The 27,700-nt window shown below is 37.5% G+C and overlaps 1 protein-coding gene and 1 long non-coding RNA gene across 2 annotated transcripts in view; both read right to left on the bottom strand.

Annotated features, from left to right (window-relative positions):
• The window catches only part of LOC127853002 (uncharacterized), a 102,729-nt gene that overhangs the window by 41,330 nt on the left and 33,699 nt on the right, over positions 1 to 27,700 (bottom strand). Inside the window, exons 7-10 of the mRNA XM_052387120.1 lie at positions 26,363 to 26,449; positions 25,276 to 25,359; positions 18,385 to 18,426; positions 1,560 to 1,720 (exon numbers count right to left, since the gene is read on the bottom strand). Of these exons, the coding sequence (XP_052243080.1) occupies positions 1,560 to 1,720; positions 18,385 to 18,426; positions 25,276 to 25,359; positions 26,363 to 26,449 (374 nt within the window). The remainder of the gene's footprint in view (positions 1 to 1,559; positions 1,721 to 18,384; positions 18,427 to 25,275; positions 25,360 to 26,362; positions 26,450 to 27,700) is intronic.
• Positions 13,511 to 16,082, bottom strand: LOC127853012 (uncharacterized). Its single transcript, XR_008036401.1, has 3 exons — positions 15,961 to 16,082; positions 14,596 to 15,098; positions 13,511 to 13,874 (listed from the first exon to the last, which is right to left on the bottom strand). It is a non-coding gene; the product is annotated as an uncharacterized LOC127853012 (long non-coding RNA).

Below are 27,700 nucleotides of genomic sequence, written 5' to 3'. Positions count from 1 at the left end.
GGTTTCAGAAAATAAGATTGTTAATGTTATTTAATATATAAGTCTATAAAAATCATGTGACACATCAACATGCTAAGTGCTGACCCAAGGCACACCCTTTGAACAAATTAGAATAGGAACACTACACTCTCTTCAAATAGAGGTATGTAATAAAAACACAAACAGCATCCTTACAGAAAATACAAACCCTTATAACAGCCACTATAAGTACAATAGGATGCCTTCTAATAACCCCATTATGTACAATACTTGACCTTTTAACAGCCCACTTTCCTAGAATACAAGCCCTTCTAATAGCCCACTTACGTACAATACAAGCCCTTCTAATAGCCCACTTATGTAGAAAACAAGCCATTATAAAAGCCTACTTATGTACAATACAAGCCCTTTCATTATCCCACATATGTACAATACAATCCCTTCTAATAACACACTAATGTACAATACAAGCCGTTCTAATAGCCCACTTATGTAGAATACAAGCCCTTCTAATAATCCTATTATGTAGAATGCAAGCCCTTTCAAATAACCCATTTATGTACAATACAAGCCCTTCTAATAGCCCACTTATGTGCAATACAAACCCTTCTAATAGCCCACTAATGTGCAATACATGCCATTCTAATAACCCACTCATGTGCAATACAGCCCACTTATGTGCAATACAAGCCATTCTAATAGCCATAAATTGTAGAAGACAAGTGCTTCTAATAACCAACTTATGTACAATTCAAGCCCTTCTAATAGCCCACTTATGTAGAATACAAGCGCTTCCAATAAACCACTTATGTACAATACAAGCCCTTCTAATAGCACACTTATGTGAAATACAATCCCTTCTAATAGCACAATTATGTACAATACAAGCACTTCCAATAACCCACTTATGTACAATACAAGCACTTCCAATAACCCACTTATGTACAATACAAGCACTTCCAATAACCCACCTATGTACAATACAAGCCTTTCTAATAGCTTGCTTACGTAAAATACAAGCCCTTTTAATAGTCCATTTAGGTAGAATACAAGCCCTTCTAATAGCAAACTTATGTACAATACTAGCCCTTCTAATAGCACACTTATGTGCAATACAAGCCCATATAACAGTCCACTAATGTACAATACAAGCCATTCTACCAGCCACTATATGTACACTAGTAACCCTTTTAACCTTAACCATATGCATACATGTATTACAAACCATTATATCAGCCACTTTATGCACTGCCAGACAAATTGTCATGGTACACCTAGGGAGGGGTTCCAGACAAGTTCTTGGTGCGTACACTGACCTACCTGAATTATTACGAAACACCTAGGCTGGGGCACCAAGTGGGATACAAGAGCACACACTGATCTACATATCAGTGGAATTGCACCAGGAGCACAACTTTATACACATATCTATATGTTAGAGGACTTTTTAAATGGGACACATAGGTTGGAATGTCAGGTGCAGTACAGGTGTGTACACTGTTTTACCTGTCAGAGAAGTTGTCACAGGACACAGTGGGTGTGGGGTGTCAGGAGGGGTACTTCAGTATACACTGGTTTACCTGTCCGAGGAGTTGTCACGGGACACAGTGGGTGGGGTTCCAGGTGGGGTACTGGTGCGCATGGAACTCTGCTTCTCTAGTGAGGCCCTCCGAAGTGTGTTGGCCACTGCAGACTTCATGGTCGTGTGAGCTACAGCTGCCTGGAACCTGCTCCTGGCATCCTGCAAACATCAACAAGCACACTGCAGAATAAATACTTACCAAGGCATCTTTTGATGATATACATCAGAAACTGACAACTGTTACAATAAAATTATGTTAATTACTAAGACACTTTTACCAGATGAAAATGAATGTGTAACATGTCATCAAAGACTTGACAGAGATAAGAATTTCCTTTAAAACAAGAGGGCCATGACGGCCCTTAATCTCTTCTTCATCCTATTGAGACAACACTTATTAACATTTGACCACATGATTTCACATGTCCCACTTAAAGTTAGCCTAGATATGGCCAAGAAAAACAATCAGACTAGATGTCATGATAAATAGGACACTAAAGATGCATTATTAATGTTTTTAATTATATTTTTGTTATATCTTACCTGGTGACCAAGTATTGACCCCACTTAACCCAGATTCAAACTTGGCCAAGATTTTCAAGACAAACATTCTGACAAAACGTCATCAATAGTGTGTCATTAATGTGGCTTCAAGAGCTGTTACAAGTCTTTTTCTTAGATTTTACCTAATGACCAAGTTTTTGACCCCATTTGACCAAGAATCAACATTTGCCTAGATAATGTCAAGATAAACATTCTGACCAAGATTCATCAAGGTTGAGCATAAAAAGTAGCCTCCTAATTTGAAATGAGCTTAAAAGTTACGAACATAGACTGACCACAATAGATAACCGCGAGCACTTCATATTCAAGTGAGCAACATAGATTTAATATACTACTTAATAGAGAAAAACAAAATTATGATATTGCTGTTTACTGAATATTGAACTTAAAGTTGTAAACTTACCATCCATTTATAACAAGAAACCGTCAGAGACAGGTGATGCTCCCCAAAGTTTTTTTTGTCACAATATTGCACTATATATTCAGATAAAAGGAAACGTCTAGTAGTTGGGGGGGGGACAAGAATTGCACTATATGTACAGTTTATAGAAAATTTCAAAGAGCCATAACTCTGTGAACAAGATGTGTTTGTGAAACACAATGTCCCCCTATATGATGTTTGACCTTGTAGGATGACCTTGACCTTGTGAAGGATGACCTTGACCTTGACCTTTCACCACTCGAAATGTGCATGCCAAATATCAAGTTGCTATCTTCAATATTGCAAAAGTATTCATAAAATAAGCGATTTGGGCCACATATATATGACCTCTGACCTTGAAGGATGACCTTGACCTTTCACCACTCAAAATGTGCAGCTCCATGAGATGCACATGCATGCCAAATATCAAGTTGCTATCTTCAATATTGCAAAAGTATTTATAAAATAAGCGATTTGGGCCACATATATTTGACCTCTGACCTTGAAGGATGACCTTGACCTTTCACCACTCAAAATGTGCAGCTTCATGAGATACACATGCATGCCAAATATGAAGTTGCTATCTTCAATATAGCAAAAGTTATTGCAAAATGTTAAAGTTGGCGCAAACAGACAGACAAACAGACAGACCAACAGACAGAACAACAGACAGACCAACAGACAGGGCAAAAACAATATGTCCCCCACTACTATAGTGGGGGACATAAAAATCATCCAACCAGAACCGGCTGATAATATGCACATCTCTCTCCTCTTGGTAGTGAAGCTTCCCATAAAGTTTAATTGACTTTCGGTCATTAATTGCAGAGAAATAGCCCGGACAAAAATTGTGCACGGACGGACATACGGACACACACACGGACGGAAGAAGCGGCGCCTATATGCTCCCCCGAAAATTTTGGGGGAGCATAAAAACAAAAGGGCCCTTTGACCCTAACCTGATACCCCTAGCAACTAAATAATTTTGGGCACGTAGTCTTAAAGACGTTTAAGGTGTCTTACAAAAATTATACGGAAAACTTACCCAACACTTGCCAACCATGATTTTGAACTAACCACAAGTAATTTCAAACACAGCCCAGATATAATGACAACACAATACTCTAATGTTATAAGCAATTTCATGATGAGTTAGTAAAAAATGTGTGTTCAAACACTTTAACTTAAGCTATATAAGGAAAGCTGCACTGCCTCATTGCAGCCCTGTTTTTGAATGGATAGGAACCATATCTCACTAGTAGATCTCAGAGCAAGTTTTATAAAGATTGAGCAAACAAATGTGATTTCTATAGTGTTCGAAAGCTTTTCTTTATTTTTAACTAGTTAACCAGTTTTTGGCCACACTTGGCCCAATTGTTGAAGTCTTCTGAGATATCATTGGGACAAAGGTTCTCACCAAGCTTAAAGAAATTAATTTGGTTGCTGGAGTTTGTACAAGCTTTTTCTTTTACTTAGTCAAGTGATGTATTTTTTTTATCTCACATGATACAGTTTTGTATTCATGCAAGATATCATAGGGACAAAAACTATCATTTAGTTTGATGAAGATTGGGCAATAAACGTGGCATCTAGAGTGTTCACATTTTTTTCTTTAATCAGAACCTACTTTTTGACCTCATGTGACCCAATTTCAGACACAAGATCACTGAACCTGCACAAGATCACTGGGGTACACAAGATCACTTGACCAACACAAGATCACTGGGTCTACACAAGATCACTGAGATACACAAGGTCCCTGGGATACACAAGACCACTTGACCAACACAAGATCACTGGGTCTTCACAGGATCACAAGGCCTACACAAGATCACTGGACCTGCACAATATCACTGGGATACACAAGATCGCATGACCATCACAAGATCACTGGGTCTACACAAGATCACTGGGTCTACACAAGATCACTGGGATACACAAGACCACTTGACCAACACAAGATCACTGGGTCTTCACAAGATCACAAGGCCTACACAAGATCACTGTGCCTACACAAGATCACTGGGATACACAAGATCACTTGACCATCACAAGATCACTGGGCCTACACAATATCACTGGGCCTACACAATATCACTGGGATACACAAGATCACTGGGCCTGCACAATGTCACTGGGTCTACACAAGATCACTGGGCCTACACAATATCACTGGGCCTACACAAGATCACTGGGTCTACACAAGATCACTGGACCTACACATGATAACTGGGTCTACACAAGATCACTGGGCCTAAAACAGATCACTGGACCTACACAAGATCACTGGGATACACAAGATCACTTGACCAACACAAGATCACTTGACCAACACAAGATCACTGGGTCTACACAAGATCATTGGGATACACACGATCACTGTGATACACAAGATCACTTGACCAACACAAGATCACTGGGTCTTCACAAGATCACAAGGCCTACATTAATCACTGGGATACACAAGATCACTTGGCCTACACAAGATCACTGGTTCTACACAAGATCACTGGACCTACACAAGATCACTGAGAAACGCATGATCACTTGACCAACACAAGATCACTGGGCCTACACAAGATCACTGGGATACACTAGATCATTTGACCAACACAAGATCACTGGGCCTACACAAGATCACTGGGCCTACAAAAGATCACTGAGCCTACACAAGATCACTGGGATACACAAGATCGCTGAGATACACAAGATCACTTGACCAACATAAGATCACTAAGCCTACACAAGATCACTTGACCAACATAAGATCACTGGGCCTACACAAGACAACTGGGCCTACACAAGATCACTGGGATACACAATATCACTTGACCAACACAAGATCACTGGGATACACAAGACAACTTGGTCTACACAAGATAACTGGGCCTACACAAGATCACTAGGCCTACACAAGACAACTGGGCCTACACAAGATCACTGGACCTACACAAGATCACTTGACCAACACAAGATCACTGGACCTACACAAGACCACTTGACCAACACAAGATCACTGGGCCTACACAAGATCACTGGGATACACAAGATCATTTGACCAACACAAGATCACTGGGCCTACACAAGATCACTGGGCCTACACAAGATTGCTGAGATACACAAGATCACTTGACCAACATAAGATCACTGTGCCTACACAAGATCACTTGACCAACATAAGATCACTGGGCCTACACAAGACAACTGGGCCTACACAAGATCACTGGGATACTCACGATCACTTGACCAACACAAGATCACTGGGCCTACACAAGATAACTGGGCCTACACAAGATCACTCAGCCAACACAGGATCATTGGTCCTACACAAGACAACTTGGCCTACACAAGATCACTCGGCCAACACAGGAACACTGGGCCTTCACAAGTCAACTGGGTCTACACAAGATCACTTGAACAACACAAGATCACTGGGCCCCAACAAGATCATTGGGCCTACACAAGATCACTGTGCCTACACAAGATCACTGGGCCTACACAAGATCACTGTGCCTACACAAGATCACTGTGCCTACACAAGATCACTGGGATACACAATATCACTGGGATACACAAGATTACTGGGCTCACATGGCTTGTCATCAAATTTGTGTGAACAGGGAATGAAGTTTACTGATATGCCAGTTCTCATTACAAATTTACATAAATTTGCTCAAATCTTCTTATACAGTATACACAAATCTCCCGGAACACAATTGCACTAATGAGTTATTAGAAACAAGAGAGTCATGATGACCCTTAAGCAGTCGCCTTAGTTCTTGGATATCAATTGTTGAAGACTTGCCGTGATAGAAAAACCGAACTTAGTACGAGAACAATAGGATGTACCTACATGAGCCACAGATCTTTTAAAATCCATCATTACATGTCAAAGATAAGGCTAAGACAGGAATTTTAAAGAAGTTTAATGGCAAAATTTTACTTTTAATGTCTAAGTGTGACCTTGAAATGTGTGGTAGTCAGACAGTTACTACTCCTGAAATGCAATCTACTTTTAAATAAACATGGTATAAATATATGTTTTTGGAAATTTATGTACGTCAAAGTTTAGCCCATAGTTGTTGCACATCCTCAGAAAAATGAACGCCCCATGGCGCATCTATTGGAACCAATACAGAATTCCTAACTCATACATATGATAAAGTTATGGCTGAGACACGAAATTTCTAGCTGTTTTATGGCCACATTTGATTTTCAACCACTCAGAGAGACCTGTACTATCGAAGTAGGGAGACGGATGCTTCACTTGAAACGTCGTCTTATGATGATGGACATTTGAAACAAGGGCTGTTTGTAAAACATGCATGCCCCCCATATGGGCTGTCAGTTGTAGTGGCAGCCATTGTGTGAATACATTTTTTGTCACTGTGACCTTGACCTTTGACCTAGTGACCTGAAAATCATTAGGGGTCATCTGCCAGTCATGATCAATGTACCTATGAAGTTTCATGATCCTAGGCCTAATTATTCTTGAGTTATCATCCGGAAACCTTTTTTCTGTTTTGAGTCACTGTGACCTTGACCTTTGACCAAGTGACCTGAAAGTCAATAGGGGTCATCTGCCAGTCATGATCAATGTACCTATGAAGTTTCATGAACCTAGGTGTAAGCATTCTTGTGTTATCATCCAGAAACCATTTTACTATTTTGAGTCACTGTGACCTTGACCTTTGACCTAGTGACCTGAAAATCAATTGGGGTCATCTGCCAGTCATGATCAATGTACCTATGAAGTTTCATGATCCTAGGCCTAAGCATTCTTGAGTTATCAACCGGAAACCATTTTACTATTTCGACTCACAATGACCTTGACCTTTGACCTAGTTACCTGAAAATCAATAGGGGTCATCTGCCAGTCATGATCAATGTACCTAGGAAGTTTCATGATCCTAGGCCTAAGAATTCTTGAGTTATCATCCAGAAACCATTTTACTATTTGGAGTCACTGTGACCTTGACCTTTGACCACGTGACCTAAAAATCAATAGGGGTCATCTGCCAGTCATGATCAATGTACCTATGAAGTTTTATGATCCTAGGCCTAAGCGTTCTTGAGTTATCATCCAAAAACCATCTGGTGGACGGACCGACGGACAGGTGGTCAGACATGTGCAAAACAATATACCCTCTCTTCTTCGAAGGAGGGCATAAAAAGCATTCTATGTTCAATGACTGTATGAATGAAAGACAATCTTTCCGTTTCCGGTAGTGAAAAGACACAAAAATGTAGATGGATTTAAAAATGGAACTAGGCAGGGTTTTTTTTGGGCCCAATTTTATAGCCGAAATTCGGCTATATTCCCAATCGCAAAAAGTATACTTTTTTCTTAACCAAATTTTCTATTTTCTAAGTATAACAAGATGCGTTTGTGAAACACAATGTCCCCCTATATGACGTTTGACCTTGAAGGATGACCTTGACCTTTCACCACTTAAAATGTGCAGCTCCATGAGATTCACATGCTTGCCAAATATCAAGTTGCTATCTTCAATATTGCAAAAGTATTCATAAAATAAGAAATTTGAGCCACATATATTTGACCTCTGACCTTGAAGGATGACCTTGACCTTGACCTTACACCACTCAAAATGTGCAGCTCCATGAGATACACATGCATGCCCAATATCAAGTTGCTATCTTCAAGATTGCAAAAGTATTCATAAAATAAGCGATTCGGGCCACATATATTTGACCTCTGACCTTGAAGGATGACCTTGACCTTGACCTTTCACCACTCAAAATGTGCAGCTCCATGAGATACACATGCATGCCAAATATCAAGTTGATATCTTCAATATTGCAAAAGTATTCATAAAATGAGCGATTTTGGCCACATATATTTGACCTCTGACCTTGAAGGATGACCTTGACCTTGACCTTTCACCACTCAAAATGTGCAGCTCCATGAGATACACATGCATGCTAAATATCAAGTTGCTATATTCAATATAGCAAAAGTTATTGCAAAATGTTAAAGTTGGCGCAAACAGACCAACCAACCAACCAACCAACAGACCAACCAACAGACAGGGCAAAAAAACAATGTCCCCCAATACTATAGTGGGGGACATAAAAAGGGAAAATAATTCTGTCAAAATGCACACCAGAGTTATCTAACTTTGCCTGCCCAGTCCCCTCATGATAGTAAGAAAGTGTACCAAGTTTGAATGAAATAGCTTTGATACTTTATGAGAAAAGTGGACCTAAACACAAAACTAAACCAGGCGCCGACGCCAAGGGGATGACAATAGCTCATAACTTTTTTTTCAAACGACCTTGACCTTTGACCTAGTGACCTGAAAATTAATAGGGGTCATCTGCGAGTCATGATCAATGTACCTATGAAGTTTCATGATCCTAGGCATAAGCGTTCTTGACTTATCATCCGAAAACCATTTTACTATTTCGGGTCACCGTGACCTTGACCTTTGACCTAGTGACCTAAAAATCATTAGGGGTCATCTGCGAGTCATGATCAATCTACCTATGAAGTTTCATGATCCTTGACATAAGCGTTCTTGAGTTATCATCCGGAAGCCATTTTACTATTTCGGGTCACCGTGACCTTGACCTTTGACCTAGTGACCTGAAAATCAATAGAGGTCATCTGCGAGTCATGATCAATGTACCCATGAAGTTTCATGATCCTAGGCATAAGCGTTCTTGAGTTATCATCCGGAAACCATTTTACTATTTCGGGTCACCGTGACCTTGACCTTTGACCTAGTGACCTCAAAATCAATAGGGGTCATCTGCTAGTCATGATCAATGTACCTATGAAGTTTCATGATCCTAGGCATAAGCGTTCTTGAGTTATCATCCAGAAACCATCTGGTGGACGGACCAATCGACCGACCGACAGACTGACCGACCGACCGACCGACATGAGCAAAACAATATACCCCCTCTTCTTAGAAGGGGGGCATAAAAAGATTTTTACCAATACATAAATATGATTATGGCAAATGTATCAGATGAGGTAATCATGTGACAAACAAGATGGCGACTATTGCTGAGACTGGTATATTCGCCGTTTTATACCCTTTATTACTTGTATTAAATGTTTAAATGCCTTTCACTTTTAGCCATATCAGCAAGAAAGTAATTAGCGTTTATTTCATATTAATACTTGCTAAAGAGAGCTGTAATTTTGTGACCCGCTAAGAAATTTTGCAGAGGAATAATTAATACCTGTCTCAGCATAGATGTCGCCATCTTTATTAACCCTCCGTGTATGGTTAAGACAGGAAAATTCCAATAAAAATACTGATGGACTCTTATATGCTGCCTTCTTCACAAAAGGGCATATAAATAATCAAACCTTGAATAGCAATAACACGAAAATGATACAAGTAAACTGAACTAACATGAATAACACTGCAGTCAAAGGGTAGTAAATGAGTTAATTCTATATTAAAAAATAACAAGAGCTGTTTTTGTGAAACACAATGCCCGCTACTGCACTTTGAAGCAACAGCAGCTTTTGTATAGATAATTGTTAATTGAAAGATCCATAACTTCTTCAAATCGGAATGACACTCAAACTAGATCTGTAAGAAATGTAGGTAGACTCACGCTAAACAAATAAAGTCAGTATCTGAAAGTGTTTTGCCAAAAAAATCCAGAAAAGTGTTATTTTAAAGAAAATTCCAAAGTCCAAGGCCTGTAATTTTGTCAAACATCAAACTCAAACTTTATCTGTAAGTTATGTAGGTAGACTCACACACCAGAATTTCTTTTTAAGTCCTTGTCCTTAACTTTGCCAAAAATGAATGGACCGGACAGAAACTCAAACTTGATCTGTAGGTCTTGCAGATTCATATTACAAAACTCAGGTAAATATTTGAAAGCATTAAGGAAAAAAACAAAACACAAATGCAGGACGATCGAATGGACTGTGTGATTGCTAAATGCTATATTCCTATATTTTGGGCATAAATAGAGTTGTCTCACATGTTACATAAGCTTTATTTATGACCAGATTGGTATCAAGGTTTTACTTAAATTTGACCTGGTGCCCTAGTTTTTCAACACATACAACCCAGATTCTAACATGACCTTAATATTCTTCAAATCAACATTCGATTAAAGTTTCATCAAGATTGAGCCATAAATGTGGCCTTGAGCGTGGTAAGAAAGTTTTTCAAAATTTTGAACTGATTAAATAGTTTATGCATGCACATGACACAGATTTAAACTTTGTCTAGATATTGTCCAAATAAGCTTTTTGACCAAGTTTCATCAAGATTGAGTCCTAAATGTGGCCTCTTGTATGGCAAAAAGATGTTAGACTGTAGACAGAGTTTTTGGACAACTGAGACCTAGATTCAAACACAGTTTAGATATTGTTAAAATAACCACTCTGATCAAGTTTCATCAAGATGGAGTCATAAATGTGACATATAGAGTGATAACAAGGTTTTTCTAAGATCTGACCAGGTGATACAGTTTTTTTTAGGCATTTGACCCTTAATCTAACTCAGCCTAGATATTTTTCAGATTCGAACTAAGCCTAGATATTTTTCAGATAAATATTCTGACCAAGTAAAAAAAAATCGGTTGAAAAATGTGGCCTCTAAAGAGGAAATGAGCTAAAAGTTCACAAAGCCAGACGCATGACATAGGGTGATAACAATAGCTCAACTTGAGCACTTTGTGCTCAGATGAGCTAAAAAATCAACAGTATAAAATCATTTATTAAACAGGCTGCATGCAAAATGTTAAAGACATTGTGAGCTGAACTTAGACTGTTACATTTCCAGACAGGAGGTTTAAAGCCACCACATCTCTGCATTTCATAAGAAATAAATGCTAGTTAATTATTTCTTATTATTTGTATGTTCAAAACACTGTTATTCATTCTAATATTATTACTACCAATAATTATTTCATTGACTTTTTAAAAATGTTTTCAGAAACACTAATACAGTCTGAAATTTTCAAATTGTTTGACTATTTGTGTTTTAAGGAAAAACAGTATTCAACACAGTGTTACGTGAATAAGGAATAAGACATTGAAATTGGAATGGGCATCATTTTCAAACAAAACTTTAAATTTCATGTTCTTAATGTATTTGCGTAATATTGTGTCTATACTTCTAGAGGAAAAAAAAATCCATGATTCTAGAAGATGCTTTAAAATAATCTTAAGTCATTGACAAGAACAAGAGGGCCATGATGGGATGTAAGTACTAACCTGAGTTCATGGTTACCAAGAGCTTAAGACTTAAAAAGGTGATCTAGATTTTTACAACGCTTGATAAAGATTCGAACATGGTCTTCATATTGTCAAGATAAACATTCTGAAATAGTTTCATTAAGACTGAGTAATATATGTGGCTCTAGAGTGGCTACAATTAAGCTTAAAAAAAAAGATTTGACCTGTTGACCTAGATTTTAGACACATCTGACCCAGATTCAAACTTTGCATAGATTTGTAAAGAAAAAAGTTGACCAAGTTTAATCTAGCTTGAGTCAAAATTGTTGCCCCATTTAGTGGTTACAAGGTTTTTCTAAGATTTGATCAAGTGAACTAGTTTTTTTTTGCATTTGACCCAGATTGGAATACAGCTTAGATATTTCCATAATGAACATTCTTTTGACCTGGTGACCTACTATTTGGACACATGACCTAGATGCGAACTCAGCCTAGAGAATGTCAAGATTAACATTTTAACAAAGTTTCATCAAGATCAAATCATAGTTGTTTTTTTTCTAGATTGCTAACAAGGATTTTCTAAGATTTGATCTGATGACCTAGTTTTTTAACACACATGACCAAGATTTAAACTTGACCTATATATTGTCAAGATAAACATTCTGACGAAGTTAAATAAATATTGAGTCATAAATGTATCCTCTAGAAAAGGTAGGAAGGTTTTGATATTATTTGACCTGGTTAACTATTTTTTTAATGCATGTGACCCTGATTCAAACTCGGCCTAAAAATGTTTAGATAAACATTCTGAATAAGTTTTTAACATGATCGATGTATGCATAATGCCTCTAGAGTGGTAACAAGGTATTTATAAGATTTGACCTGGTAACAAAGTTTTGGAGGCAAATAAAAAAGATTAGAAAACTTGGCCTAATAATTGTCTAAATAAACATTCTCACCAGGTTTCATCAATATTGAGTCATGGATGTGGCCTCTAGAGTTGTGGCAAAGGTTTGCTTAGATTTTACCTAGTGAATTAGTATTTAAATGCATGTGTCCCAGATTTGTACTCAGTCTAGATATTGTCCACATAAATATTCTGACCAAGTTTCATCAAAATTTCATTAACAAGAGATGTGTTCGTCAGAAACACAATGCCCCCTATTGCGCCACTTTGAAATATTTTTTATTTTTTTTGACCTTTGACCTTGAAGGATGACCTTGACCTTGAACTTCCACCACTCAAAATGTGCAGCTTCATGAGATACACCTGCATGCCAAATATCAAGTTGCTATCTTCAATATTGCAAAAGTTATGGCCAACGTTAAAGTTTTTTTTCGGACGGACGGACAGACTGACATACTGACGGACAGTTCAACTGCTATATGCCACCCTACCGGGGGCATAAAAATGAGGCCTAAATAAATATGTATGAACTTCTATATCCAGAATGCACCATAGTGAATTATTGTATTTGTTTGTACACCGAATGTGCATAGAAAATTACAGACAGATTTGGTGGCTTTTAAGGACACATAAGACTGCTATATAGACAGATGGTTAGGAGGAGATAGGCGGCAGTCCTGCTGTAACCTGTCCTATGGAAGAAGTAGCCTCAGATTCAAGATGTGCACAGTTCATGTTACTGCCCTGTTGAAAGATAAACAGACAACTTGCTTACAATAAAAACAGGCAAAACAAAGAAATAGCTAACACTTTTTACACAACTTGGAACTGCAATCAAGACATTTTATGTACTTTATGCAGCTTTTATACATCCTAACTTACTAAGTTTTGATCAGTACTGGCATATCCCATGAATGTATTTCTGTTCTAACAAAAAGTTAAAGGTAAAGGTATGGCTTTATAGTCTGATAAGTGATTCTAGGTGAAATCTTCAGCCGACTTTCACATTTAACTCCCAACTACTGAGACATAAGTGTCAGTTTACACTTGGCGAAGCATGCTGCCACAACACATTGCCTTATTTCCCTCACAATGACCCATCTATACTCCTGGGTGGAGCAGAACAAGCAGGTGATTCATTTTTTGCTCATACACATTTTGTGGTGTGAGTGGATTTCAAACCAGGAACCTTCCAATTCCTAGACCAGCATCCTACCACAAGACAACTGTCCCACAACTAGATCTCTGTCCTACAGCTAGATCTCTATCCCACAACTAGATTTCTGTCCCACAACTAGATCTCTGTCCCACAACTAGATCTCTGTTCCACAACTAGATCTCTATTCCACAACTGGATCTCTGTCCCACAACTAGATCTCTGTCCCACAAGTAGACCACCCACCCACAGATCTCTGTCCTACAACTAGATTTCTTTCCCACAACTAGATCTCTGTCCCACCACTAGAACTCTGTCCCACAACAAGACCACTGTCCCATAACGAGATTTCTGTCCCACAACAAGACCACTGTCCCACAACTAGATCTCTGTCACACAACTACATATCTGTCCCACAACTAGATCTCTGTCCCACAACTAGACCACTGTCCCACAACTAGATTTCTGTCCCAACCCTATATCTCTGTCCCACAACAAGATCACTGTCCCACTACTAGACCACTTTCCAACAACTAGATTTCTGTCCCACAACTAGACCACTATCCCACAACTAGACCACTGTCTCACAACTAGATTTCTGTCCCACAACTAGACCACTGTTCCATAACTAGATCTCTGTCCCACAATTAGAACACTGTCCCACAACTAGGTTTCTGGGTGGAGCAGAGCAAGCAGGTGATTAATTTTTTGCTCATACTAATTTTGTGATGTGAGCATATTTCAAACCAGGAACCTTCCAATTCCTAGACCAGCATCCTACCACAAGACCACTGTCCCACAACTAGACCTCTGTCCTACAACTAGATCTCTATCCCACAACTAGATTTCTGTCCCACAACTAGATCTCTGTCCCACAAGTACACCATCCATCCACAGATCTCTGTCCCCCAACTAGACCACTGTCCCACAACTAGATTTCTGTCCCACAACTAAACCACTGTCCCACAACAAGACCAATCTCCCACAACTAGATCTCTGTTGTACAACTACATCTCTGTCCCACAACTAGATTTCTGTCCCACAACTAGACCACTGTCCCACAACTAGATTTCTGTCCCACAACTAGATTTCTGTTCCAAAACTAGACCACTGTTCCATAACTAGATCTCTGTCCCAAAACTGGATCTCTGTCCCACAACTAGACCACTGTCCCATAACTAGATTTCTGTCCCACAACTAGATGTCTGTCCCAAAACTAGACCACTGTCCCACAACTAGACCACTGTCCCACAACTAGACCACTGTCCCACAACTAGACCACTGTCCCACAACTAGACCACTGTCCCACACCTAGATTTCTGTTGCACAACTATATCTCTATCCGACAACAAGATGTCTGTCCCACAAGTAGATCTCTGTCCCACAAGTAGACCACCCACCCACAGATCTCTGTCCCACAACTAGGCCACTGTCCCACAACTAGATTTCTGTCCCACAACTAGACCACTGATCCACAACAAGACCACTGTCCCACAACTAGATCTCTGTTGCACAACTACATCTCTGTACCACACTAGATCTCTGTCCCACAAGTAGACCACCCACCCACAGATCTCTGTCCCACACCTAGATATCTGTTCCACAACTAGATCTCTATCCCACAACTAGATCTCTGTCCCACAACTAGATCTCTGTCCCACAACTAGATCTCTGTCCCACAACTAGGCCACTGTCCCACAACTAGATTTCTGTCCCACAACTAGACCACTGTCCCACAACAAGACCACTGTCCCACAACTAGATCTCTGTTGCACAACTACATCTCTGTCCCACAACTAGATCTCTGTCCCACAACAAGATTTCTGTCCCACAACTAGACCACTGTCCCACAACTAGATTTCTGTCCCACAACAAGACAAGTCCCACAACTAGATCTCTGTTGCACAACTACATCCCTGTCCCACAACTAGATCTCTGCCCCACAACTAGACCACTGTTCCACAACTAGACCACTGTTCCACAACTAGATCTCTGCCCCAAAACTGGATCTCTGTCCCACAACTTGACCACTGTCCTATAACTAGATTTCTGTCCCACAACTAGATGTCTGTCCCAAAACTAGACCACTATCCCAAAACTAGACCACTGTCCCACAACTAGACCACTGTCCAACAACTAGACCACGTCCCACAACTAGACCACTGTCCCACACAACTAGACCACTATCCCACATCTAGATCTCTGTCGCACAACTACATCTCTGTCCCAGAACTAGATTTCTGTCCCACAACTAGACCACTGTCCCACAACTAGATTTCTGTCCCACAACAAGACAAGTCCCACAACTAGATCTCTGTTGCACAACTACATCCCTGTCCCACAACTAGATCTCTGCCCCACAACTAGACAACTGTCCCACAACTATATTTCTGTCTTACAACTAGACCACTGTTCCACAACTAGATTTCTGTCCCACAACTAGATCTCTGTCCCACAACCACTGTCCCACAACTAGATGTCTGTCCCACAACTAGACCACTGTCCCACAACTAGATCTCTGTCCCACAATTAGGCCACTACCCCACAACTAGATCTCTGTCCCACAACTAGACCACATTCCCAAAACTAGACCTCTGTCCCAAACCTAGACCACTGTCCCACAACTAGACCACTGTCCCACAACTAGACCACTGCCGCACAACTAGACCACTGTCCCACAACTAGATTTCTGTCCCACAACTAGACCTCTGTCCCACAACTAGACCACTGCCCCACAACTAGATCATTGATGATGATTAATACCCAGCACACCACTATGCCAACATTATATAAATATCACACCCCTTAGAGGGTGATACAACCTAATTGACCAGTCGCCAAAGTATCGATCACTCCGCCCACATTTTTCTATCAGCCAATCAGATATCTATTTTTCACACACCCCTCAGCAACGCTTATCTGGCAGCCATTTTGTCCGACAAACAAAGCGTGTTGTACATATGGAATGGACGTAATTTTTAAGAGTTTACATAGATTTTATATCAAATGCATGATCTTAGTTGAAAGGCTTATCATAAGTGTTAATGACTAAAACTGTTATGTAAACTATGAAAATTCTGTGTTATGAAAAATTACATAATACAGTTAATGTCACATAATATTGACATAATAAAACCAAACTTTACTACACAGGAAACCAATGTTCTGACCAAATTTCATGAAGATTGAGCAAACTAGAAAGTTAACAAGATTTTACTATAGCCATATATAGCCATATAAGGAAAAATGCCCCGCTCCTTGGCAGCCATGTTTTTCAAGCCAAGGTTACCATTTTAGAACTCATCCAAGATATCATTGGGACAAATAATCTGAGCAAGTTTCATGAAGATCGGAAAATAAATGTGGCCTCTAGAGTGTTAACAAGGTTTTACTATAGCCATATAAGGAAAAATGCCCCGCCCCCTGGCGGCCATGTTTTTCAACCAACGGACATCATTTTCGAACTCCTCCAAGATATCATGAGGATGAATCTTTTGACCAAGTTTCATGAGGATCGGACAATAAATGTGGCCTCTAGAGTGTTAACAAGATTTTGCTATAGCCATATAAGTAAAAATGCCACGCCCCTTGGCAGCCTTGTTTTTCAAGCAAACGTAACCATTTTCGAACTCATCCAAGATATCATTGAGACCAATCTTCTGACCAAATTTCATGAAGATTGGACAATAAATGTGGCCTCTAGGCAAATGTCGCACAACGGACAACGCACAACGGACGACGGACAAAAGGCGATCACAAAAGCTCACCATGAGCACCTTGTGCTCAGGTGAGCTAAAAAAAAGCATCGCTGAGAGTTAAATGACAGTGACTGAAGTCAGTGAAGAATGTAAATACACTACATTTAAACAAAAAATCACATATATACTTGTTAGGAATCAATAAAGACTACCTAAAACAACAGAACAAATGTGGGATATCAAAAACAATTACTCAGACTAAGTTTTAAAAGCTCAATGCAATTATCGGTGTTAAGAAAATTTCTTGACAACTATTTCCTGGTCGCGAAATTACATGAAAACTCAGAATTTTACTGTAAATGTAAATAAAAAGGCCATAAAGAAATAAAAATCAATAAAAACGCACTATAAAGCGTACATTTGAACGGGAATGAACTGTTAATGCCCCGATAACAACGATCTGAGTTACAAAACGTGTTTTCGTTTAACTGTAAGCACTATTGACAAATTTACTCAGTGCGCATGCGCACGAACATTTCATGAATGTTTTCAAAAATACGACGCATTTTTAATGCTCATATTTGTTTTAAGCTCTCTTTAATTTCCAGATTTTAATTCTAGGAAATAAATACATTTCTGCTCTTTTATTATTTACCAGACATTCGGACCGGCAACATAGCAATTTCAATCGGACCTCTCTTAAAAACGTCGGTCAGGTCCGACGGTCCGGCACTTTTGGGAATGTCTGATAATCCCTTTCAAACTTTGATTATTATCACAATAATGCTTAATAACTCAATCAATACCGGTAATAGGTACCAAAGTCAAACGAACTCATGAAATTTAAAGAACAGACCAAACATGATTTCAGCAACCAAACTTTGTTTAAACAAGACTACCTTGCTGCAGAGGTCAACAAGGCTCCAGACACTGGTCAGGAACTGGCAGGCAAGAAGCAGAATATCAACATACAGTGCAAACCATTCTTAACAGGCTGTTGCCTATAACTGCCTTTTACAGCACATGCATGTCGAGCTTAGGTCACACTGTCAACATATTGGCTATGATGGCCCACAATTCACAGAAGCTTGGATGATAAACACGGTAGACATTTGCGGTTTTTCATGTTATATCATGATTAATCCTGACATTGCATGACAAGTTTACCTTAAAATAATATTTTTCTACTTAATACACACTGTCATTGCATTTACAAACTATGTATAATTTTTTATACACCTGCAATATATGTTCCATTCTTATTTTAAAATATCTGTGTCCATGTATCCAAGTCACATAGACTTTTTAAAATAAGATTGTTAAGTGTAAAAAGCAAATCTCATACTGTATTATTTGAAGCGTCCTTAAATAGCAGATAAACAAATTTACAGTGCAAACAATTTTAATTGTTGTCTGATTGGGCAAATGTATGACATCTTTATTGAAAGTTTTACCACAATTTCAGTTTTACATGGATTTGTTGTATTGAGTTTAAATGCAGACATTATGATTGGGCTGGACGATTTCATAGTAACACATCTGTTGTTTAATTGTGAACATGTAGTTTCACATATTTTTTTAGTTAAACATATAATGAAAACTTGGGTATCACAGTATCGCCATTCAACAGTATATAATCAAATTTGTTACATTCATTTCCATCAAATATAAAATCAAAGTTATAACGTATTGTTAAACAACATATTTTATAAGCTCCAGTGCATGTGTGAGAACACAAAAGCATGTTCACAAATTCATTACTGGAGCTTCTCTGGCGGGCAACTGCAAATAGACACTGCTACTTCAGGTAGCCATTCACTGCAAAAAAAACTAACTGCTACGATGGTATGTTCAGTTATTAGCAGCTATAATTCAGGAGAAAATACAAGCTCTTTATCAGGACTGGTATCAGGTTAGATGGTCACTGTTGTCAAAGGAGCCTACAATGTCTATGGTATGGGTATTTCATAGGAGAGCTCAGACCCTGTGTTCACAAACATTGAAATTCATCCAACAAGACAAATAGGTAGTTAAACTGATATCTATGCCTCTATCTATTTGCTTAAGGAAGATGAACAGTGTAACTTAATTTATTAATTTAATGTGCAATATAACATATAACATAGGACAGACAATTTTAAGAACTTGCTGATCAATTATGATCACTCGTTAACTTATAATCAGGTTTGAATTTTTATTGTCCTGGAGATGCTTTTCTGTTTTGTGAAGTCAAGATGTGAACAGTACTGTGCCTGTATGTAGGCAGGTGGTGTCTATGTCTACTGGAGGGTCATTGTGTCACACCGGTCTTACTGACCTGTGTGAATGCGCGCTAAGCATTGTGGGAAACGGACTCTTTTCCATCATGGCGTTGGTAAACATAATAAACACGGAAGTGAAAAATGGTAATTAATTATTATCAAAAACAGGCCCCATCAAACCGGGCCAGCTGTAATATATACATGGATGCAGTTTGTGCTTCAAAAGGAGCCACTTTTCATGTCAGTCTATTGTTTGTAAGAATCACTAAACACGTAACTTAGACTAACTAAACACGTTTTTAGACTGTATCTTCGAAATAGTAAATAAATCAAAATCTTAAATAAATATTTATAATTAAATACCTGCTGAAATTTGAGAACGTAAACGATTTAAAATAAACGCTGTGAACATTACAAGGAATCTTACATGTAGGCCTCATGTGTGAGAGGATTAATCAGGGATAAAATAAATGGAGTTCAAAGGATCTAACATTTTGAGGAGGACGTCATGGTATCTTGGACATTTGGCACTTTCATATATTTATTTAGTAGATACTGAAAATGCTGAATGTGCTTATTGCAACATCAAAGACGAGCAGGTGAGATTTTTACAGCTTTATTTTTCTTGACATAATGTTGTATGTTTTCCATTTAATTTATATGGTGCTCTAGTCTTATTTATAAGACGCGCAAAGAATTTAGAGATACTTTTTATATGGGCTAAATTCTTTGCTTTAAATATTACCCATATAAAAAGTAGCTTAATATTTAAGAGCGTCAAAAATTTGGACTAATGGCGCTCAATTTTAGCTCGGCTGTTTTTGGGGAAAACCCTAGGTATTGTCATAGACAGCTCGTCGTCAGACGTCCGCGTCATGCTAAAACCTTTAAATCGGCTCTAAAATCAAAGTGCTTCCACCTATAACATTGAAACCTCACATGTATATGCACCTTGATGATTTCTACACACCACACCCATTTTGGGGTCACTCGGTCAAAGGTCAAGGTCACTAACCTCTAAAAATTCTTTTAATAAATTTCATTTATTCAAAACTGCACCGCAGCCTAGCTTGGCACCCATAATGTGATGCTCTTGTTTATATATAATTTGAAAAATGTATTAATAACCAGAATAGTTGATGCATGTATAAATAAAAAGATACAGCCATGAACAGTGTGTTTTAATTTTTAATAAATATGCTTTGATTGCGTATATGCAAAACAATGAAGTCCATATATTGTTAACTGATTTTTAAAATGTTGAATGTCACACATTACGTACCAGTCCGTTTATGTAATGACACTTTATGTACCACTATCTGACACTTTATGTACCATATTTATAATATAAAGAGATACCGTAAATTCGCGAATATAATACGCACTTTTTTACCTGCCAAATTTTTCTTCAAGTAGGGGGTGCGTATAATATACGAATTTAGATCAGAACAAAAATTTTCCTGTGAAAATGTTCAACTTAATCGTTGTAATTCGCTGCGCGTAAGCCATTTTGAATTACACAATTACATCAAAGGGGGGCAACTGTGCTTACGGTAATTGTCACGGCTACACCGTATAGTACCGTACATGCTTAATAGACCAACCATCGATATTATATATATAATAATAATAATAATACTTATTATTTTATAATTATAATTATCATCTTTCTGAATATTGTCAAATGGAATTAAATGTTATAAAAAAACAGCGTCTCTGTTTCTTTCTTTTGCTGACTGCTTGACCCGGGTGTCAGCAGGTGGCCCATGTGTTATCGGTAAAGGTGCTGAGAAGGGCCATCGCTTGTCAGCGGGACCCGTGTATTGTCTCAAAATTGTCACATTGGTATCAAATTAACCATATGTTTGCGTTAATAAAACAATCAACGGTAATATAAACAATAGACAGATATTTATTATGCAACTGTCATGACAACGGCCCGATAACACATCGCGATCAATATACCGGGGTAGCACTGTGAAACAGATGTGTGATAACGCCAAATTGGTTTGCTATTTTCACAACACAAAAATATATTTTCCCCATTTTGTTGCTTACCCGACGCTTACGCTAGCAAATCTATTTCTCATGTATTTTCCTGTCAAGTCTTTGTCTAAAAGCGCGCGAAAATTAGAGTGGGTGTAAACACTGTCGAACGTAATGTGTACTGGGAATGCAATAGCTTGCCGATATGGTCAATAATTACCGGTATTGCTCTAAATGTCGTTATTGTTTAAAATAATACGTTCAAATAAACTTAATGGAGAAAATATATAAAGACATTTAACATGTGGGAGAACAGATGACAGCGATCACTTTAAACAGGAATCTTCAATCTGAAATTTTATTTTAACAAGTGTGAATACATTTTTTTCGGAAATGACAGTGTCATGGCCGATTTCGGACACTGAATTTTTTAGTGCGTATTTTACTCGGATTTTGAATTTTTACCAAAAAATTTGGACCAAAGTTGGGGGTGCGTATTAAACACGAGGGCGTATTATATTCGCGAATTTACGGTAACTAATTTAATATGAATGTGTGTTATTGATGAAATGTATTTTGTGTGATAGTATTTATGAATTTAGACTTATACTTATAGATCTATATTGGCCATAGATTTTATATTTTGTCAGATTGTCTTAGTGTCACTGAGTGTCTTAGTTTAATTTATTAGCCCAAGTACATGTAGTACTTAATAAATGATTTATTAGTCTTACCTGAAATTGAAGTAAATTATAAAAATTCATTTGTCTCTTATCTTATCCTTACTAAGGATTATAAAGTCTAAAATGTTTGTATTATATTGTATAATTGAAATGTGATACTTTGAAGAGAAGAGAGAATGACCTTAATGTTCAAACTGTAAAAAAATCAAATAATTTCCTTCTTTAGACTTTAATCATGTTTAGAGAATGACCTTAATTCATTAGGACTGCTATGAATGTATGGACAATAACACCTATATTTTATGTAGGTGGTACGTAAAGTTTCAAAGTACCGGTAGTACATAAAAGGTCTGGTACATGTACATAAGGTGTTACACCCTATAATGTTCATGGTATCAGTGTTTCAATATAGTAGTGTTTCTTATTATGTATTGCTTAGGTTGTTTGGTTTCAAATTTAAAATTTGCATTTATTTTAAAGCATTTTCAGTCATTTTGTGAATTCCATGTTTTTTGTAATAAGGTGAATTATGTTGTACATGGCGTCAAATATTAATTCATGGTCGCTATGGTGCAGAGAATGATGTCCGCTGGACGTGGGTTCGATCAATACTCTGGGAGTTCTCATTATCGTCTCCATGGACAACAAGTTCTGGTGTACCAAGTAGTAGTAGTAGTGGTGGTAGTAGTAGTGGTGGTGGTTGTGGTGGTGGTGGTGGTAGTAGTAGTAGTTGTAGTAGTAGTAGTAGTAGTAGTAGTAGTAGTAGTAGTAGTAGTAGTAGTAGTAGTAGTAGTAGAAGACTAGTAGTATTAGAAGTAAGATCAGTAGTAGTACCGGTAGTCGTAGTTGTTGTTCTTGTTGTAGTAGTAGATAATTAATTAATTAGTCGTAGTAGTAGTAGTAAGAGTTGTAATGGTTGTGTTTGTATTTGTATTGAATTCTGATAATACAACACAATGATGCTGCTGCCAACGATGATGATGATGAATATGATAATGCTGCTGCTGATTGTGATGATGATTATATGATGGGACTTTGGTATTATAAAATTTGTGAGGTTCAAACACAAAACCTGTTGGATATTAAAACTTCTCATTTTATGACAAAGGAGCTAGATTGTAGAGTAAAAAATAAGTATAAAATTCCCTAATAGGAAAGCTACCATTAAAGGACCATGACTTGTGGGCTTCATCAAAAACAATGCATGAAACATTTATATCTCTTTCAAATGCACTCAATATTGAGTTTAGTGCTTACATTACCCCCCCCCCCCCCCCCCCACCCCACAATAAATTTATAATGGTTTGGTAAAAGTATAATCTTGATTTATTATCAAAATGATTATTTTGCTTATGTAATCTTATGTAATTAACTTTTTATATGAAGCAGCTTGTTTGTTGTTTTCTTTGGATTAATCATTCATTTTTTTTGTTAAACTGTTTAAGGAGTGCATGTAAATCATTAGTAAGTGCATGTTGGTGTACTACAGGAATACTAGAGGAATACATGGGATATTATCAAAATCTTACACATGTTGTTTTTAATATAATTAAATAGGATCAATTGATGAATTAATTCAGTTTGAGTCAACTTGGGCTGGGTTGTAGAACTATAGTTATTTGTTGTTTTAATCCAATTAAATAGGGTACTATGTAACTGTCAAAGAAAATATGCATTCATACGCATATAAGCCATGTTTTGGATGTCACTGATATTTTCAATTTTACTAGAACCAAATTAAGACTAATTAAAACAGAATTGGACTTTCCTTGCAAAGTATTTATTATTAATAATATAATAAGCTAATGTAATCAAAACACATTGATATTTTAATAATTTAAGTCAATGATATTAAAAATATTTAAATTTGCCCCAAAAAACTAGGTCAGGTAGATAGGAAGGATTTTTTTTGGAAAACCAGCAGTGTTGTCAGTGACAGTGTAAAATATTTGTAAAGCTTCTTCTGAGTTTGAACTTCAGTTTTACATTTTATGACCTGCAACATATTCTATGCTACTTTATTTTACTATGGTAAGTCATTAAAGTGTTATTTATTGTTCAACTATATAATGTGCTAATCTCATATAATGAATTACTACCCCATTTAAAGACGACACCTAATCTAAATTCATTAATACAATAGTTATAATTGTTTTATTGTAACATACTATTCCACTAAAAAATGACCATCATAGAACATCAATGCTGTGCGATTACTAAAATTTTCATTGATCTCAATTATTTAAAGAAAAAAATCTATCAGGCACTTATAAAAAAATATATAATTAGGGTGTCAAAATTTAACAAACTGAACAAGTCAATTTGAACTTCTCTTGCAATGCAAATGGAGCCACTTGAAATACCAAATTGTTCCCATACTAGTCGGCAATATAGCTATGACATTGTGTCTATTCATAACATGCATCAGACACACCTTCTGAAACTTTTTAAGCGGTTTTGAAAACGCTATTTCATTGCAAACTTTCGTCAATAAAGGATACATGTTGTTATACAACCGAAAGTGAAAGTACAGTTTAAAAAAAATGAATAAAGAGCGAAATTGTTGAAAACTTACAAAAATTTTAATTGATACTAACATAAGACCGTAAGACTGAACAAAATTATACTTAACTTTTAAATCATAACATGAAAGTTTACTTATAAAGCAAATTCTTCATTCATCCGCGGACTTCTTTGTGTCGTAGTCATAAATGCCTCCAAATGGAGGTGCGTGATGCGTCTAAGTATAGAGGTGATAATAACGTAGTGACGTCACCATCTATGTATAGAATGACTGGAGGGTAGGTGAGGGCTGGGGGCGCGGCTACCTCCTGGAGGGGGCAGGGTTACACAGACTTACCTCATCCTCATCTAGGGAGCTATCAGAGCGGAGGGAGCGCAGGGACACCGCCCTATGGGTGTGAGGCTCATAATAGGAAAGGTCCTATATACAGCATGCAACACACAATACATGGTTAAACATGTCAGGCATTAGGAAATAATACATATTTATAATTTATTTCAGGCTTCAAGCGATTCAGTTATTACAATAATTCATAACAAGTTATGTTAACAACACATGTTTTTTGTATGTTATTAAGGAATCATTTGTAATTTGTAAGTTCTGTAGACAGCACATCAGCACACCAGTCATATATATTTTTTATAAGATCTTATCATGCATTAATGTACATCTTTTCAACACATAAAATTTTGTATTTCTTGGGTGCAAATGTATAGATTTAAAATTTAAATAAACGTTTGCAAGAACATTTTTATTTGTTTTGATCGTAAGGAGGTATATTTAGATAATTCTAGGCTATATATATATATATATATATATATATATATGTGTGTGTGTGTGTGTAAGTATATTTACAGATAAGTTTATTAAGAGAGGCTTAGAAAAACCTGAGTAAGGGACTTTAACAATAAATTACTTAAAACCAACTAAACATGCATCACTAGGCTAAGTGGTAAACAACATGCAGCATAAGTATACACCTGTCATGAACACACAAGAAACAATTATTGAATAAAACTTTATATAGCAGTTCATCATTGATAAGTAAGGTACATTCTCATACATACAAAAAGAAAGAAGAATCCTATTTGAACCAAATTTACATGAATAATGTAAATCATTATAAGCCTGTTCAATTGTGTTTTCAATATAGTGAAAGTACTGATATATAAGAATCTTTAATGGGACTTGTTCATGGAAATTGTATTTTTTATCATGCAGAAAACCAAAATATAAAACACTTATTCTACACTAAATCATGATCATAACATGCTATACTGTAATCCTCTATAAATCTGAACACTATTGGTGTTGTTTGAATATTTCAGGCTGATAATATTCACACTGAACATATCAGAGCAGAAGATGCCAATGATTGTTGGCTTAACTGCATGTATGCAACAAGAGAGACAACTGCACTTACCATGGAGGCAGAGGGATGGAGAGTAGCTGCCCCTGATCCACCCAGCACTTTGGGCAAGGCTATCTCACTGACTCTCCTGCGCGCAGCCTGTGAAAGGGCAAACACAGCATGGGAACATAGCATTGACTACTGATCTTCAGATGCCGCTGAAATTAGTTATCTGAAGTCGCTAGGAGTCACAAATGACTTCAAGATGTCTGCAGTTCAACATATCGGACACATAAACATAATTAGTTCATATGTTCATACAAAATATAATTTTATAACACACAGATTGTGTTAGGCCAATTTTTCAAATGAATTAGCACAAATTCATGTAAATGACAAAAGAGGTATACAAATGTTTGCAAAATTTGTAGTATGTTGAAAACTCTTCTTTTGGCCTGCAAAAGTGTCAACACTTGCAAACAGATAAACAGATAACTTGCTAAGACTGAAAACCACTTTGAAATCAATAATAACTAAAGCATAAACTACAAGAGAGTAAAACTATATATAATAAAGTAAATACCAACCAGTGTTAAAACCAATTATACAAAAGTAAACTACAGATTTATAAACATCATAACCCAAATAAAGGAATGATTTCCCACATTGGTCATCACATGTAGAACATTCAAGAGTAATCCTCTGAGTATATGCCTCCGAAAGTGTAGACAGAAAACACATCCCCCATCACAGGTATGCCTCCGAAAGTGTAGACAGAAAACACATCCCCCATCACTGGTATGCCTCCGAAAGTGTAGACAGAAAACACATCCCCCATCACTGGTATGCCTTGGAAAGTGTAGACAGAAAACACATCCCCCATAACAGGTATGCCTCCGAAAGTGTAGACAGAGAACACATCCCCCATCACTGGTATGCCTTGGAAAGTGTAGACAGAAAACACATCCCCCATCACAGGTATGCCTCCGAAAGTGTAGACAGAAAACACATCCCCCATCACAGGTATGCCTCCAAAAGTGTAGACAGAAAACACATCCCCCATCACAGGTATGCCTCCGAAAGTGTAGACAGAAAACACATCCCCCATCACAGGTATGCCTTGGAAAGTGTAGACAGAAAACACATCCCCCATCACAGGTATGCCTAGGAAATTGTAGACAGAAAACACATCCCCCATCACAGGTATGCCTTGGAAAGTGTAGACAGAAAACACATCCCCCATCACAGGTATGCCTCCGAAAGTGTAGACAGAAAACACATCCCCCACCACAGGTATGCCTTGGAAAGTGTAGACAGAAAACACATCCCCCATCACAGGTATGCCTTGGAAAGTGTAGACAGAAAACACATCCCCCATCACAGGTATGCCTCCGAAAGTGTAGACAGAAA

This window comes from Dreissena polymorpha, chromosome 12, assembly GCF_020536995.1.
Source record: "Dreissena polymorpha isolate Duluth1 chromosome 12, UMN_Dpol_1.0, whole genome shotgun sequence".
Classification (NCBI taxonomy): domain Eukaryota; kingdom Metazoa; phylum Mollusca; class Bivalvia; order Myida; family Dreissenidae; genus Dreissena; species Dreissena polymorpha.
Note: the sequence above shows the minus strand (reverse complement) of the source record. Positions and strands in the feature narration are given on the sequence as shown.